This window comes from Dromiciops gliroides, chromosome 3 (assembly GCF_019393635.1).
Source record: "Dromiciops gliroides isolate mDroGli1 chromosome 3, mDroGli1.pri, whole genome shotgun sequence".
NCBI lineage: Eukaryota > Metazoa > Chordata > Mammalia > Microbiotheria > Microbiotheriidae > Dromiciops > Dromiciops gliroides.
This window is the reverse complement of record NC_057863.1, coordinates 217,082,808-217,100,115: the sequence shown is the minus strand read 5'-3', so window position 1 is coordinate 217,100,115 and position 17,308 is coordinate 217,082,808. Positions and strand designations below refer to the sequence as shown.

At 39.7% G+C, this 17,308-nt stretch overlaps 1 protein-coding gene across 7 annotated transcripts in view; it reads left to right on the top strand.

Moving 5' to 3' along the window:
• Window positions 1-17,308, top strand: part of REPS2 (RALBP1 associated Eps domain containing 2) — a 275,952-nt gene that overhangs the window by 88,031 nt on the left and 170,613 nt on the right. For all 7 annotated transcript variants that reach the window (XM_043995038.1, XM_043995040.1, XM_043995037.1 and 4 more), the window contains exon 2: window positions 10,070-10,193. In XM_043995038.1, the coding sequence (XP_043850973.1) occupies window positions 10,070-10,193 (124 nt within the window). The remainder of the gene's footprint in view (window positions 1-10,069; window positions 10,194-17,308) is intronic.

Sequence of the window (17,308 nt, the reverse complement as noted above, 5' to 3'; positions counted from 1 at the left end):
ACTGTTCCGTCAAGGAAACATTTTGTTTCTTGAGGAACAACAGGGGGGACTGTAACGATTGGAATAACGCCACCTGCTGGATACTTACTGTAGAAGAGTTCTGCCCATGAAGGGAAGGTCTTTGAGGGCAAGACCAGGAGTCAGGAAGTGACGTGGGCTAGTGGGAGGAGGAAGGAAGAGACTGGCGCTCAGTCTCGCTCTCTTTCCTCTGGACTCTGGCGGAGAGCGGAGCGAGACATGTGCTCTCCCTTTAATAGATAGGAATCTAGGCCTTTTTCTCTCTCTTTACCAAATTCTTATTCTCCTTAATAAATGCTTAAAAGTCTAACTCTTGCTAAAGCTTATAATTTATTGGCGACCACTCATTAGATATTTTAGACAGTTTAGCTAGAATTTTAGCCTTAACAGGAATTTTATGGTATATGCTTGTTGTAATATCTACGCATGTAAAATATTATATATGGTAGATTCCTTTAGTAGTCATTACTCTGTCATATTGGGTATCGGTTTTTGTTAATTCTTTGTCTTTGGTATCCACAGCAAATTTAATTTGAATGTTTTATATTTCTGGAATGAATTTTTCTATGCCCTTCCTAGTCCAACTCTTAATTCTACATAAATCTTGATTATTTTGGTTTAAAGTCAAGGTGCATGCTTTGATGTATGGTGAAGTGTTGAGTTATGATTTGTAAAGTGAAAAGTACATTTAGTCAGACAATCACCAATTTTGTTGTTATTTTTAAAATCTTGGTGTGAGGGCAGCTAGGTGGTACAGTGGATAGAGCACTGGCCCTGGAGTCAGGAGGACCTGAGTTCGAATTCCGCCTCAGACACTTAACACTAGCTGTGTGACCCTGGGCAAGTCACTTAACCCCCATTGCCTCACCAAAAAAAAAGTAAAATCTTGGTTAGTCATTTCTCTCCTTACTGGCGCCACCCCCTTCCCATTTAATAATCTGCTAAATTTGTAGTAGTTCTCACTCTTTGGGGATTTCTTACATATATTTGAAGGTGTTACGGTTTAAAATAAGACCTAAGCATTGAATGTTTTGCATGTGATAGTATTTGGAACTAGGCAATGAAATAAGAAGTCTACCCTCTTGGCTTCCACCTCCAATCCTAACCATGATGCCTCCCCCTTTGCAACCTTCCTCCTTTTCCTTCACTAGCTCTAGGAATAATAGTCCAATTAACACTACCATTCCTGGAAAGAACATGTCAATTAATTGCCCTATGCCTCCACCTCTTATCCCTAAGACTTCCTATACCAAAATACCTCATGCTGCCCATCTGAGTTGTCGTTCCTTATTAGAATGTAAGCTCCCTGAAGGCAGAGACTGTTTTGCTTTTTGTATTTGGATTCCTAGCACTTATCACAATGCCAGGATGATTAATGAGTGATTTTTCTTTCATCCATCCATCCATCCATCCATCCATCCATCCATCCATCCATCCATCCATCCATCCATCCATCCATCCATCCATCCCTCCATCCTCCATCCATCCATTTACCTTCAATTGTCAGTATGCCACTGTGGCTGGAGAGTTCTTTTGCTTAACTAGCAGTATGAATGGACTAGGAAGGATCATCAATAGTATTAGCCTATCTTTTAGTATTGTTTTTTATAGAGCAATGATAAGACTATAAAAATGCAATTGGTGTTTGCATATATGTTTTTGTATTTGAGTGTGTGGTGTGCAAGGAGGAAGGGGCAGAGGGAATACGCTTACTTCCTTTTAATAAGCAACTTTGAAAGGGCAGAATCTGGTACATTCAGTTGGATTTGATAAGTGCCGGGGCAGCTAGGTGGTGCAGTGGATAGAGTACCAAATTTGGTTCCTACCTGTGACAGAAAAGGTCTGGGGGGGAAGAGCCGGTGGTGGAAGTAACAGTCCGGGATTAGCAGCTGAAAAAACAAACCACAATATATTACTATGGTTTCTTTTAAAGGGTAAAGGACTCTTGTCTATAACCAGGAATACCTGAAATGTTTTAAATGTATAATATAAATGTTGATCTACTCTGTTCTTTAAAAAAAAATAGGGGCAGCTAGGTGGCTCAGTGGATAAAACACTGGCCCTGGATTCAGGAGTGCCTGAGTTCAAATCCGGCCTCAGACACATAACAGTTATTAGCTGGGTGACCCTGGGCAAGTCACTTAACCCCAGTTGCCTCACCAAAAAAAAATTTGATAAGTGCCTACTCTGTGCCAGGTGCTGGAGATGCAAAAAGCTCCTCTCCTCCCCAAACCCCCACCCAAAAAAAAAAGGCCAAACAGAGCTTGCCCAATAGGAATATACATTTGAAAAAGTCTTATAACCCTATCAAAAAAGGAAATGAGATTAGTCTGGTATAAGCTCTTCTTGTTAAAGTCATTCTGGGGGGCAGCTAGGTGGCGCAGTGAATAAAGCACTGGCCTTGGATTCAGGAGGACCTGAGTTCAAATCTGACCTCAGACACTTGACATCTAACTAGCTGTCTGACCCTGGGCAAGTCACTTAACCCTCATTGCCCTGCAAAAAACAAACAAACAAATAAATAAATAAATTCTGGACCTTTGTGAGCATTACTTCCTTTTCCAGATGTCTACAAGTCATCCTTTTAATAAGACTTGGTCAAGGGGGCAGCTAGATGGCACAGTGGTATAATACCGGCTCTGGATTCAGGAGGACTGAGTTCAAATCCGACCTCAGACACTTGATACTTACTAGCTGTGTGACCCTGGGCAAGTCACTTAACCCTCACTGCCCTGCAAAAACAAAACAAAAACCCAACAACAACAAAAATAAATAAGACTTGGTCAAAGTTAGAAAAGCCAGTCTTAGAACTGAATATTCAGTCCTGACTCCCAATCCATTGTTCTTTCTTCACTGCCTTTTGCCAACCTTATTTAGACTTCGAACCACCTTGTCTCATCCCTTTGTCCTGGAATAACACCTGGCTCCAGTTTCTCTTTGACTCATTTGTTGTTGTTCGTCCTTTGTTTTCAGAGGACCAGTGATATCAAGGGATTGATATCTTGACTCATGTGTGAATTGGATTTCAGTGAGGCAGAGTTGCACCAATTGTGAGCCTTATTCTTCCTTCCGGAGTCATCAAAGACCAGTGGCAAGATAGAAGTTAGGATGACTGGTGATGGCCCAGGATGCAGTGGGTGACCTTAGCATCTTTGATGTCTGACCAAGCTCCAAGTGCTCCATAGTACTTGTTTCAGCCACTTTCATGGCATATGTTTAGGGTAGACCCCCCCACCCCCCACCAAACTCACTAACAGTTTTGAGGCCTGTCAGTTACCCTCAACCTGGTTTAACCCATCTTCCAAGACACTTTTACCAGGGTATGGCTGCCGTGTGTACAAGTTTCTTGGGGACACAGGTGAGAGTTGTGCCAGGTGGACACCAATGGTGGATGAGTAGCCCTGAAAAGGCCCCATCAAGCCCTTGCACCAGAGCTGCTCATCCTCTCTGAACATACAGTAGTAGACCCAGTAGAAAAAGAGAAGACCCTGCAGGGCAAATCCTGCAGTAGAGTGGAGCTGAAGGAGGGATGGAACCGAAGAGTCTATCCACTATTATTCTCTGAACATACTTACCAGCTCCCTTGGGGGTAGCCAGCTGGGAACATGGGGAAGTGATGTAGTTGGGCTAGAACAGTGGGGGTATTCTTATGCCACCAGGCAGAAGGCCAGGGAAGAGGGTGGAGGTAGGGCTTTCTTTCCTTTGTCCCTGGGAAGTCATATAATTAGTGCTTTTCTAGTTGCAAAAGTGAAGACTGCTGCTAAGAATATCATATGTTAGGGGTGCTTGGCTTGCTTCTGAAAAGTTTGCATATTTCATAAATGTGCAAATAGAGTACAGTACAGTGAAGACTTCAAAGTTATTTGGACAACAAAAAAAGAAGAGTCTAGGAAGCTTAATGTTGAGTTTCCTCAATCTTCTCCACCAAGACTTGTAGATAGAACTTTATATACATTCCTCATCAATAATTGCATATATATTCATTTTATAGATGAGAAAACTGAGGTTCGGAGCTATTCATTGACTTGCCAAAGGTCACATGGCTCGCCATTATTAGAGTCTGGACTGAACTTTGTTCTTTTGACTACAAATTTGGTGTTCTTTCTTTAACTTCATGCTGCATACAAATGTTCCAAAAATAAATTAAAACTAATTTTTTTAAAAATGAGGATATATGGAGTAGATGTTTTCATTCCACAGTTTGAACTATTCTGTTCATTCATACTAAAAAAAAAAAGATTAAGTTTCTGATTGGAAAGACAGTGATATTTTTGGGCAAGGATCAAAAGGACATACAAGTTGATGTGTGTTTAGATGGTTTGAGCATGGCAGCTCACTCTCCCAAAGGTAGGTGGGAGGAAAGCTATTTTGAGTAGTTTACATTCTCCACACTCTTTGTTCAAATCCCTCCCTTGCCCTTCCTCCAATTTCACCAGTCCCCATCCAGCATGCTGATGAGCACATCTGTAAGTACAGTTTGCTCCCTCTCTTCCTTGGCTTTGTAGTCCTGGCTCTCCACCTGAGAAAACAAACTCAGGGCCTTGGGTTCCAGTGGAGTGTTGGAAATTTGCTCAATTTGCAACTTAAGCTGGGGTGTTGGAGAGGTCAGAGCTCTTGGAGTTTAGGCATAAGAAGAAAACTGGAACATTTCCCTCTCCCTTGTGTTTGTGTCAGGAAAAAGGTCCTTAACTTGGATCATCATAAAGGAATAATTACAGAAATACCACCTGCTAAGGGCCCACTGTTATCTTGGGTTGAACAATGTGGATCCTTTATCACCAGGATGCCATCATTAAAACTCTTCAACCAACAGTTTGAGCCAGCTATAATGCTATGGCTTAATTTAATTAAATTTTTTTTTTTTTTTTAGTGAGGCAGTTGGGGTTAAGTGACTTGCCCAGGGTCACACAGCTAGTAAGTGTTAAGTGTTTGAGGCCAGATTTGAACTCAGGTTCTCCTGACTCCAGGGCCAGTGCTTTATCGACCACCTCTATCTACTTCATCACCTAGCTGCCCCAACTTTTTTGTGGCTTAATTTAAAGAAAAAAGAAAGAAAGAAAAATTCCTTGCAAAGTTAATAAATTGGTTTTTTTAGATACTGGAGGCCTGCTACAGCATCAATTGCTTAGTTTAGAGTTGGGTTAGATTATCTCTAAGGTCCTCTCCATGTCTAAGTCTCAATTCTATGCTTTCATTTCTTTGGAGTCAGGAAACCTCAGAAATTTCCATTCTTTTTTGACTTTTCTCTTGGAGTCATCTTCACCTCTTTTACATGTGACTTCTTATGGTATTGATTTTTAGAACCTTTTTATAACTCTTAAGTTTCAGTGGTTCTCATTGTAAATAGAAAGCAACTGAATTTCCTACTTGTAAATTCCATTTGTGCAAAATATTTGGAGAATAAAATGTTTTCCGTTTCTCTAGTTCTGCAGTGATTTCTATAATTTTCATCCAGTGAAGTGCAACTCCACAGCTCAATTCAAACACCCAGATGCCTTTATTGATCTTCTCAGCTGGTTTTGATCCAGAGAGCCTAAATTTGGAGGGAGGGTAAATGTCTAGTTCCCTAAATTTCTTTAAAGTTCAGGAATATTTTAAGCACTGTGGTACTAGGGATTGTTGCATTATCTCCAGATGCAGCATGGCATAAATAAGTAACATGCTGGTTCCAGAATCTGGAATCTGGAATCCAGAAGACATGAGTTCAAATCCTGCCTCTGACATTTATTAGCAATGTCACCCCTGAAATAGTTGTTTAGCCTCTTTCAGCTTTAATTTCCTAATCTCCAAAATGGAGGTAGTGACAGTTGTCATCTCTGTCTGGTTTATTTGAGGTATATAATCAAGTGTTTGCCCACTTTAAAGAAGGAAGGGAATAATAAGCATTTGTATAGCATCAGACACTGTTTTAAGGGCTTTGAAAAAAAACCCACCACAAATATTATCTCATTTGATCCTTTTAACAACCCTGGGAGTAGGTGCTATTATTAGTCTCATTTTATAGATGAGGAAACTGAGGTAAACAGGTTAAGTGACTTGCTTAGGGTCACATAGCTAGGAAGTATCTGAGACAGGATTTAAAGTCAGGTCTTTCCAACTCCAGGCCCAGCACTCTATCTGGTGTATTACCAGCTGCCTCTAGAAGAACCTTTTAGGAGTCAGTTATACTTTTTTAGATTTTCTAGCCCATTTAATTGGCAGGTAGGTGGCGAAGTAGATAGAGTGGAGTCAGGAAGACTCATCTTTGTGAATTCAAATTTGACCTCAGACACTTCCTAGCTGTGTGACCCTGAGCATGTCAATTAACTCTATTTGCCTCAGTTTCCTGATCTGTAAGATGAGATGGAGAAGGAGTGGCAAACCACTCCAGTATCTTTGTCAAGAAAATGGGAGTCATACATGACTGGATTAACTGAATAACAAGAAATCTATCTAATGATAACATTGACAACTAGCATTCATATGGTGCTTCAAGGTTTGCAAAATACTATACATTCAGCAATATAAAATTCAGACCATTATTTCATTCAAGTGATATCTACATTATTTTATTTAAATGCAGGGGACCGTATTTTGAGTATGAAGAAGGAGGTTATAAGTCCCCTCCAAGATAGACCAGGATCTGACTGCCAGGAGCCTCTGGCTTCAACAATTGCTTTTGATGATGTCCTTATTTGAAGTTGAAATGCATTGTTTGTTTGAATCTGGTCTTGATCCCTCGGAGGGGCATAAAACATTGAATGATTGAGTATATAGGTAAAGAATTAGCATTTCATATTATCCAGATCCAAGGTTCCTCAAATTGTCATCATTTGCTCATTTAATGTTAAAGTTTAAACCTACTTGTGTTTATCTGATACTGAGTTTAGGTGCATTCAGTTAATGCTAATTGAGGCCTAAGTGTCTCTGAAAAGAAGTAGCTTCTGCTGCAATTCTGAAGAGGAATGAGGGGGCAAGTGTGGGCCACAAAGTGGAGCTGCCACTTTGAATCACATGACTTGGTGTTTGTTATTAAAATGTTAGCCCAAGCTTTACTCCCTAGAACCGAGAACTTTCCAGTTTAATAACTCACCCTCTGGTGGAGCCCTCAGAGCAAGACTTTGTGATTGGGTGTGATGGGAGTGGGCCTGCCTTTATCCATTTGAAATTTTGCCCTTCCAGGTTTTTCTTTCCATAATTTCCATATGTGTGGTGTGTGTATGTGTGTGTATATGTACATATTTATGTATATAATAGCAGCTATAGTGTTTTAAGAACAACTTTGAGTAAATAAGTCATTTCGACTATTATAAATACCCAAATTAACTACAAAGGACACGTGAAGGAAGATGCTTTTTGCATCCAGAGAAAGAACTGATAAATAGAAGCATGTTTAGAATGATTTTATATATTATAAACCTATTTGTGTCTATTGTTAGCCATGGGGGGGTGAAAAAAAAGAAATTTACATGATAACTTTATTCTATATTTAAAAGGAATAGCAAGTTCATGATAGATTTGCAGTTTCATGTGAAATCATCTTTTTTTAAAAAAACTCAGACTATGTTATGGAAATGCTTGTTTATCCCATGAATTAAAAACAAAAGAAATCTATAGGATTTTGAAAAAACCTCTTTTAGATAACAAAGGGAGTTGAGAGGGCTTAAGTCTATACTTCTGGGATCTCAGAGTTGGTAAAGACCTTGTTCATTATTTGTCCTTTTCTGGAAGAGGACCATGACATTGGGTGATGTCATGACTTGCAGTGAATTGGATTTAAGTGAGGGAGGGCTGTACTAAGTTACCAACCTCACTCTTTCCCAGTGGCAAGATTCCTGGACATGGCCTTGGATGGTTTTTTTTTCCTTTTTTTTTTTTTTCGGGCAATGAGGGTTAAGTGACTTGCCCAGGGTCATACAGCTAGTGTCAAGTGTCTGAGGCTGGACCTGAACTCAGGCCCTCCTGAATCCAGGGCTGGTGCCCTATCCACCTCGCTACCTAGCTCTCCCCAGCCCTGGATATATATATATATTATTTGGGGGGGGCGGGGCAATGGGGGTTAAGTGACTTGCCCAGGGTCACACAGCTAGGAAGTGTCAAGTGTCTGAGGCTGGATTTGAACTCAGGTACTCCTGAATCCAGGGCCTGTGCTTTATCCACCAAGCCACCTAGCTGCCCCCCCCCCCCCCAGCCCTGCATATTTTAAGGCAATTGGGGTTAAGTGACTTGCCCGGGGTCACACAGTGAAATTTGAACTAAGATCCTCTTAACTTCAGGGCCAGTGTTCTATCCACTACACCACTTAGTTGACCCCTAAAAGACCTAAGAAACCATTTAGACTACCACCCTAATCACCTGACCCATTTATCTCACTTCATTGTTTCTAGATCAAATAAGGTACTGGATCTGAGTGCTTTGCATAGATACCTGGCCCTCTTTATCAGATGCAAGCATCTCTTCTGCTGTATTCCATGCAAGTCATTTATTCTCTGTGGGAATACCCACTCCATTCCTCAGCCCATCCCAATGTTAGTTTTTTAGAGGGGCTCAAAACTGCTTCCTTGAAAATTGGTCCTTTTTCTTCCATTTGATGATTATAGAGTTCCCCTCCCCCTCTTTTAATTAGGCTTGATCTGTTGGGACTTGATATCTGCTACTTTTCTGTTTTTTGATTCAGATGAAAATGTACATAATGAGGGACTAGGGCACTAAAACAGAGAGTCTGGAGGCTCACAGGATTATGGTTTTAGAGCTAAAAGGGATTGCAGAGGCTATCTAGCTAACCCCCTTATTTTACAGATAAGGAAACTGAGACCCAAAGAGTTTAAGTAACTTAATGCCAGTCTAGATTTGAACCCAATTCACTGACTCAAGCCAGGGACTTTTCCACAGAATACAGAGGAGACATAAAGAACCAAATCATCAGTGTTACAATGTTACCTTGCTTGCATCTTTAATAACTGTTCTGAGACTTGAAGTATTCTCTAGGGAGAATGGGAAGCGAGCATCTTCTCTTCTGCCTTGCAAATCATCTTCCCGTGCTAGGCACAATGAATAACTTATTTTTGATATGCCAGGTTGGGGAGTTATATTGAAGTTTTCAAAGAAATTCGTAAGTTTTGGGAATTAAAAAAAAAAACTTACCTGAAGATCAAAGTCTGTTTGGAGAACTTTACTAAAATTTATTCACTGGGGAATGGTTAACTTGCATTACACAACTGCCCCTAATGATTGCTGGGTTTCAGACTGTGGCAATGGGAGTAACTGTTACTAGGAAAGCCTGTCTTGTCTATATGCCTCTTTTTCGCTTATTCACTCTTGCTGTTGTTGTTCAGTCAGATCCAATATTTCATAACCCCATTTAGGGATTTCTTGGCAGAGATTCTGGAGTGATTTGCCATTTCCTTCCTTTCCTGGTCATTTTACAGGTGAGGCAAAAGTAGTGAAGTGACTTGGCCAGGGTCACACAGCTAGTATGTCTGAGACCAGATTTGAACTCACAAAGATAAGCCTTTCTGATTCCAAGCCCAATGTTCTATCTTCTGTGTCATCTACCCTCCTTCTTTCTCTTCTAGTCACACCCTCCAGCTTTTTTTCCCCTAAAGAAATAAATTATAACAATTTTTATGATTTGCCTTCTACCTGGAATGCCTTCTTTTAAAAAAAAATGTTGTTTAGAGTTTTCAGTGACTGTATTCACACACAGTGGAAATCACCAATTCCTTTATTCCTAATAACTTTTCAGATAATTTGTACTGTAAGACACTGCCCCCTGAAAAGGCAACTGTATTCCTCAGGATGGATGGCAGCCATCCATTGTCTTTATTCTGCCTCTGTGTCTTCTTAGAAAACAAGGGAGGAATCTCTATTGGGTTTTAAAATAGCACGATTTATGGGTAGGCAGAATCTAAAATAATTACCTACTGTTAGTAGGAAAATAAACAATTTAGGATATATTCATAGGTGCTTTAAGGTGTTTGTAGCTTAAGGTTTCTTAAACTTTGTGGGGGAATATATATTTTTTAAAGAGATGATTCTCAGTGTCTTTCTTTCTTTTTTTTTCCATTTTCAGATCACAGAACTGTGTGGTGCAAAACGTGTGGGTTATTTTGGTCCAACACAGTTTTATGTTGCCTTGAAATTAATTGCTGCAGCACAATCTGGCCTCCCTGTACGAATAGAGAGTATTAAATGTGGTAAGTGTTTCACATTGTAAATCTCATTACCCAGGAGAGGTTTCTCTCACTTTTTGAGAACTTTTTTTTTTAAACTCTCTTTTAGGTGGGTCTAGTCTATACATGCCTTTGTTTGTATGATTTCCTCCTTTCTCCTTGGGATCATAAGAAAGAACCTTAGAGATAATCAGCCTTTACCTCTAAGAGGTGAAGAAGGTAGTTCAAGGTCACACAGGTAGCAATTAGTACTGAATTTAAACACAGCTTTTCAAGTGCTAATTCCCATTTTCCACTGCAAAAATGGCACTAAGACTTTTAGGGATACCCCTTATTTTTTTTAATGGTCATTTTTCAGTCATGTTCAACTCTTTGTGAAGCCATGTGTGGTTTTCTTGGCAAAGATACTAGACTGGTTTGCCATTTTCTTCTCCAGCTCATTTTCCAGTTGAGCAAACTGAGGCAAACAGGGTTAAGTGACTTGCACAGGGTCACACATCTAGTAAATGTTTGAAGTCAGATTTGAACTCAGGAAAATGAGTCTTCCTGACTCCAGGCCTCACATTCTATCTAGTATGCCACCTAGCTGCCCCTTTATGTACATATTTTTCCTTTTTACCTAACTTTTCAAAAACATTTACCTGCTCATCTGTCTGTCATCTTTTTGTCTCTCTCTGTCTTCAAATACACACACACACACACACACACACACACACACACACACACACATATTTTATTTTTGGTCTTGACCTGTGATTTCAACGATATAGAAAATTCCAGTGTTGAATCTTAACTCAGATGTGGAGCAGCAACTCATCTGTAATTTATAATTTTAAGAGAGTTGTGTGGGATGCTGAGAGATTAATAGACTTGTCCATAGTCTCACAATCAGTATGTTTCAGAAATAGGTTTTGATATCAGATCTTTCTGACTTCAAAGGCTGACCCTCTTTCCACTATATCAATATAGAATATTGTCGTTGTTGTTGTTTAGTTATTTTAGTCATGTCTGACTCTTTGTGACTCTATTTGTTTTTTTTTTTTAGTAGAGGTACTGGAGTAGTTTGCCATTTCCTTCTCCAGCTCACTTTACATATAAGGAAACTGAGGCAAACAGCAAGTGACTTGCCCAGGGCCACACAGCTAGGAAGTAAGTGAAACTGTAGTTGAACTCAGGTCTCGCTGACTTCAGGCCTGGCACTGTATCCACTGCACCACCTATTCACATACGTACACACATACATGCACACACACACATATTTGGGTGAGACCCAAGAGAGTATATAGGGTTTGTCATTGATCTCTGGTGACTTCCAGCTGACAGAATAAAGCCAGACAGGGTTGGAGAAGCTAGTTGTCAATGGTATCTACTGTCAATGTGTAACTCTCATTATAGGCTAGTGAGTATTCAATTATCTGTATGATGCCTAAAAAGTAAGTTTCCTCTCACTAAGTGCTATTCATTTCACTTCCTATATAGAAAGCCTTCCCCAACCTCTCTTGATTCCAGGGCCTTCCCTCTTTTAATTTAAATTCCCTATTTTTCCTGTATATAGATTGCTTTTGTATATATTCTTTTTCATGTTATTTCCCCCATTAGATTGTAAGCTCCTTGAGGGCAGGGTTTTTTGCCTCTTTTTGTATATCCAGGGCTTTGCACAGTACGTGGCACATAATAGTGTTTACTAAATTTTATTGAGTAATTGATTGGTAATGTGAGACAATGTACATGTAAGAGTCTAAATTGATAATAACTCCCAGAGACTGAATCAGTAGGTACTATTAAGCATTTTATCATTTGAGACATTAAAACAGTTCCCTCTCCATTGTTCATTATTTATGGGCAATATGTGGCAAATAGTAGGTGCTTAATAAATGCTTGTTGACTGACTAAGATGTAGGAATTAATAGGAAAAAACACTGCTCTGGTATCTATAAATCCCACAAAGAATTCAACTATGGACTTCAAGGTATGCTGACAGGTTTAAGGATGAATCAAAATTTCAATGGTATTTTAAATGGTGTGTAAGTTTTGCTGTTCAGTGACTCGCAAAATATATCTGCTAGATCAGTAAAATGTACCATATGTAAAAGAACATTTAAACTACTTGGCCCTTTTTGCTTATGTTTGTTTTAGGTTGGATTTGGGCTTGATCCTGTGGAGGGATATAAAATGTCAAATAGTTGGATGTATAATCAAAGAATGAGCATTTTACCACCAATCTCAAGTTCTTAAAATTGTCATTTCTGCCTGTTTAATCTGGTCCAGAGTTAAGGTACACCCAAAGTTAACAATAATAATAGCTACAACAATAATTAACTACCATTATTACTACCACCACTACCACCATTTATGTAGCATTTATTATGTGCCAGGCACTTTGCAATTCTTATCTCATTTGATCCTCACAATAACCCCTGGAGCTAGGTGCTATTATTATTTTAGGCCTAAATGTCACAGGTAAAGATCCCTGGAAAGGAGTTATTTGCATTCAGCTTTTGCTTCTGTTCTAAAGAGCTTTGAGGACAAGTGTAGGCTAGGTTTGGAGCTGCCACTTTGAATCTCATGGCTTGTTGATTGTTATTAAGCCATTACCCCAATCTTTGTTCAGCAGAACAGAGATCTTTCCAGTCCAGTAACAAACACCCTCTGATTGAACCCTCTGTGAAGGGCAGTGGTGACTTAAACCACACCTACCATAGTTATGTGTGATTAATGTATTTTATGGGACCCTTTGTGCTTGCTTATGCATGCGAGGCCTTCCTATTTACTAAAAGTAATGTGTATTGCAGAAATATTTGGATAATTGAAAAAATCAGATTTGCTTGATAAACTTTGGGATTATTACATAAGTAGTCTCTGAATGTTTTAGTTTCTGTCTGGCCTCATTGTGCAGAATCAGTAGTAATATGGGAAAGAAGTAGATTTTGGCTCAGTAATAATTATACTGGGTCCTCAGAAGACAAGTAACGACATTTCTTGTCTTCCTCTGGGTCCTAGAAATAGGCCTGTGGGGATTGTTTTGTAATGTTTTATGATGTAATGTTCATGAGCCCCAACCAGGGTGTTTCCTCCCATGATTATTGGTTAATATCAATTAGCCTTGCAGAGTTTAGTAGTTGTTTAGAAAAAGGGTACTTATCAAGGTGGTATAGTAAAACTATTGTTTCAAATGCTCCTCCCAAAAATCTGTGCCACCCTTTACCATGAAAACATGGAGACCAGGAGAAAATGGGCTCAAGTTTGAAAAAGGATTAACTTATAGCTACTGGGAGTCCTTTCTGCTAGAGCCTCGAGATGTTTCCCTCAGTTATGGTTTCTGATGGTCTCCTTGTCCAAATATGCTTTTCTTCAGTGTGTCTAGTTTGACTCCCAAAGCACTGTGTCAGCTCTTCTGGGGAAGCTGCCAAGACTAGGGTCAATGGGAAAATCCAAATCCTTTGGCTTTCCAAAGTTTATAAGGCTCCCTTCCAGCCAGGGAGTGGGGGAAGGAGACTGAGGTAAAGGCTGGAGTCATCTACTCCCTCACTCCCCCAAGTGATTCCTTCTTCTAGGTTTGGCTAGAATGAATCTCTCCTTTCTTCCTGGTTCCAAATTGGCTTGCTATTCTATACAAAATCTATAGGGCATGACCAAGCCTCTTTGACCAAATACACATCCTATTCAGTGTTACTCCTTTTCATCCAGTGACTTACAAGGAATTCTACATTGAAAAGGACTTTTCACACTTAGCCTTCAGTCCAATAGAAGTATCTAAGCCTTATTCACACTTAGTTCACTGGCAGTTTTTCTACACTTGCTTTGTCAACTCACTCTTCCACCCTCCAAAGCAGTTCTTCCAAACATTTTCATCCCCCCTCAAACCTTCCATACTCTCTCAGCCAAGAACCATCCATCACATTTTACAGAAAAAAACTGAGGCCATTAGCTATGAGCTCCCTCTTTCCCCTTCTTCCTCATATCCTATCTATCACTCAGGTGTTTTCTGCAACTTTCTCTACTTTCACCCCTATTTATATAATGAAGTGGCCTCTTTTCTTACCAAGGGTAACCACTCTGTCTGCTCAGGCAATCCCATTCATGCCTTCTCCTCCAACATATTGCCCTGTCTGTCACCTCCACTGTCCCACAATCTCTTTCTTTGTACTGGCTTCTTCCCTACTTCCCTACAAACATGTCCAAGTATTGCCATCCTGAAAAAACTCTTACTTGATCCTTCCATTGCTACTATTGTCCTGTATCTCTTCTGCCCTTTGTAGCTAAACTTGAAAAGGCTATTTACAATAGATGCCTCCACTTTCTATCCTCTCATTCTCTTCTTTTTTTGGTGAGATAATAGGGGTTAAGTGACTTGCCCAAGGTCCCACAGCTAGTAAGTGTTGAGTGTCTGAGGCTGGAGTTGAACTCAGGTCCTGCTGACTCCAGGTACGGTGCTTTATCCACTGTGCCACCTAGCTGCCCCAACTCTCACTCTCTTCTTAATTAGCCTCTTATAATCTGGCTTCTGACTTTATTATTCCACTGAAACTTTCCCCTCCAAAGTTACTATCTCTTAGTTGCCAAATCCAGGGGCTCTTTTCTCAATCCTCATTCTCCTTGACCTCTCTGCAGTTTTGGACATTGCCGATCACTCACTCTCTCCTCCTTGATACTCTCTTCTCTCTAGATTTTCAGGACATTATTCTCTCCTGGTTGTTGTGAGGATCAAAAGAGATAATGCCAAATATAATAGGACAGTCCATGGAGTCATTGACTTAAAATTAGAAGGGGAACAAAGCAAGGGAAAGGAACAAGCACTTTATTAATCACCTACTATGTGCCAGATACTCTGCTAAGTGCTTTACAAATATATCTCATTTGATTCTCACAACTAAGTGTCTAAGGCCACATTTGAACCCAGATCTTTATGACTTCAGGCCACCAGGAGTGTCTGATAAAGTGGAAAATGTTGGTTGGAGTCAGATTACAAAAACAAAGGAATTGGTATTTGATGTTATTTAGAGGAATGAGTGCATGGAGTACAAATTCTGCCTCAGTTACTGTGTGATCCTGGGCAAGTCTTAGCTTCTCTGGACTTAAGTTTCATTATCTGTTAAATGAGGGAATTGGATTTATTGATTTCTGAAATCCCTTTCAACTCCAAATCTTTGATTCTAGAGGTGATAGGGAGAGATTTTAAACTAGAGAAACAACATGATCAGGTATGTGCTTTAGAAATATCTTTGGCAGCTCTGTGGAAGATGGACTGGAGAGAGGAAGGATGAGGCAGACATCAGTTAGAAGACTTTTGCAATAGTATATCTGAGGGGTAATGAGAGCCTGAACTGTGCTGGCTGGTAGCTGGATGAGTAGAAAGAATGAGTTGGATGCATGAAAGGTTGTGCATCTAGGTTGGATAAGATTTATCAACCATTTGGCTATGCAGGGTAGGGGACAGTGAGTCAAGAATGACTCTTAAGGGGCAGCTAGGTGGTGCAGTGGATAAAGCACTGATCTTGGATTTAGAAGGACCTGAATTCAAATCCAGCCTCAAACACTTGACACTTACTAGCTGTATGACCCTGGGCAAATCAATTAACCCTCATTGCCCTGCAAAAAACAAAATAAAACAAAAAAAAGAATGACTCTTAAGATTCTGAACCCAGTTGACTGGAATTGTGATGGTCCCCTCAACAGAAATAAGGGGTACAGAAAAAAAAAAAGGGATGGTTTTAGAAGGAAGAAGAGAATGTTTAAAAAAGATATTTTGATTTTGAGATGCTTATACAGCATCCAGATCAAAATATTCAGTAGGCAGTTTATCCAGTGGGACCAGATCTCAAGAGAGTTTTGGGGGCTGTACATAGAGATCTGGGAGTTGTCTGCATAGGGATAATAATTAAACCCAAGGGAGCTAATGGGCTCAAGTGTAGAGAGAGAAGAGAGCCTAGTACAGAACCTTGGTGAATGCCCACATCAAAGGGGCAGGATATGGATGATGATCTGGCAAAAGTGACTGAGGAGTGGTAAGGCACTTAGGAGAAGCAGGAGAGCTAGTATCAAAAGCTACAGAGAAAGCTATCCACCTCCAGAAAAAGAACTGATAAACAGTGTAGTTTTACATATGTGTGTGTGTATGTGTCTTGATGTCAAATAGTGACCCTTTCTAATGCAGGGCTGAGAGGGAGCAGGGAGACAGTTCATAACTTAAAATGTAACAATAAATAAATTAAATTTTAAAAAGAAAACAAGAAGGATGTAGATTGAGAGAAGAACAGCAGATCTGGCGATTGAGAGACCACTGATAAATTTGAAAAGGGCAATTTCCATTGAGTGATTAAGTCAGATTAAAGAGGGCTAAGAAGAATGAGAGGAGTGGATGTGGAGAAGGTGAGTGTTGACATCTTTTTTTTTTTATTTTATTATTTTTTTTTAGTGAGGCAATTGGGGTTAAGTGACTTGCCCAGGGTCACACAGCTAGTTAAGTGTTAAGTGTCTGAGGCCGGATTTGAACTCAGGTACTCCTGATTCCAGGGCCGGTGCTCTATCCACTGCGCCATCTAGCTGCCCCTGTTGACATCTTTTTAAAATTTAAAATTTTATTTGCGATATAGAATTGTTTTATTTATATATATGTATATATAAATCTCCAGCATAGATATAATATTGTATTGGGAAGTGAGCAGAACCAAGAGAACACTGTACACAGAGAGAGCAATATTGTTCGATGAAGAACTGTGAATGACTTGACTATTCTCAACAATACAATGATCCAAGACAAAGAATATTGATGAAACATACTATCCGCCCACAAGGAAAGACATCTTTTTAAAGGAATTTTTAGAAAGTGTTTCCAAACCCAGGAGGAGGAGTAGACTAGGTTTAGAGGATCTCTCTGCTCCACTTCTTTACAAATTAAACTGAGGCAAATCCCCTATTGAAAGCAGAAACCTAAAATTGCATTTTATGTGCTTCACCCTATGAGATAATGGAATTTTTTTTTTTTAAGCCCTTAACTGTCATGAGTTTTTAAGTGTTGCTGGTTGGTAAGGAAGCATTTGAAAATGGCTTCTTTCTCTATAAAGAAGATTTGTGTCATTTCAGGTTGGTTACTCTTGTTTATATCCAATTTAGGGTACACATGGGAGTATTTCCTTTGG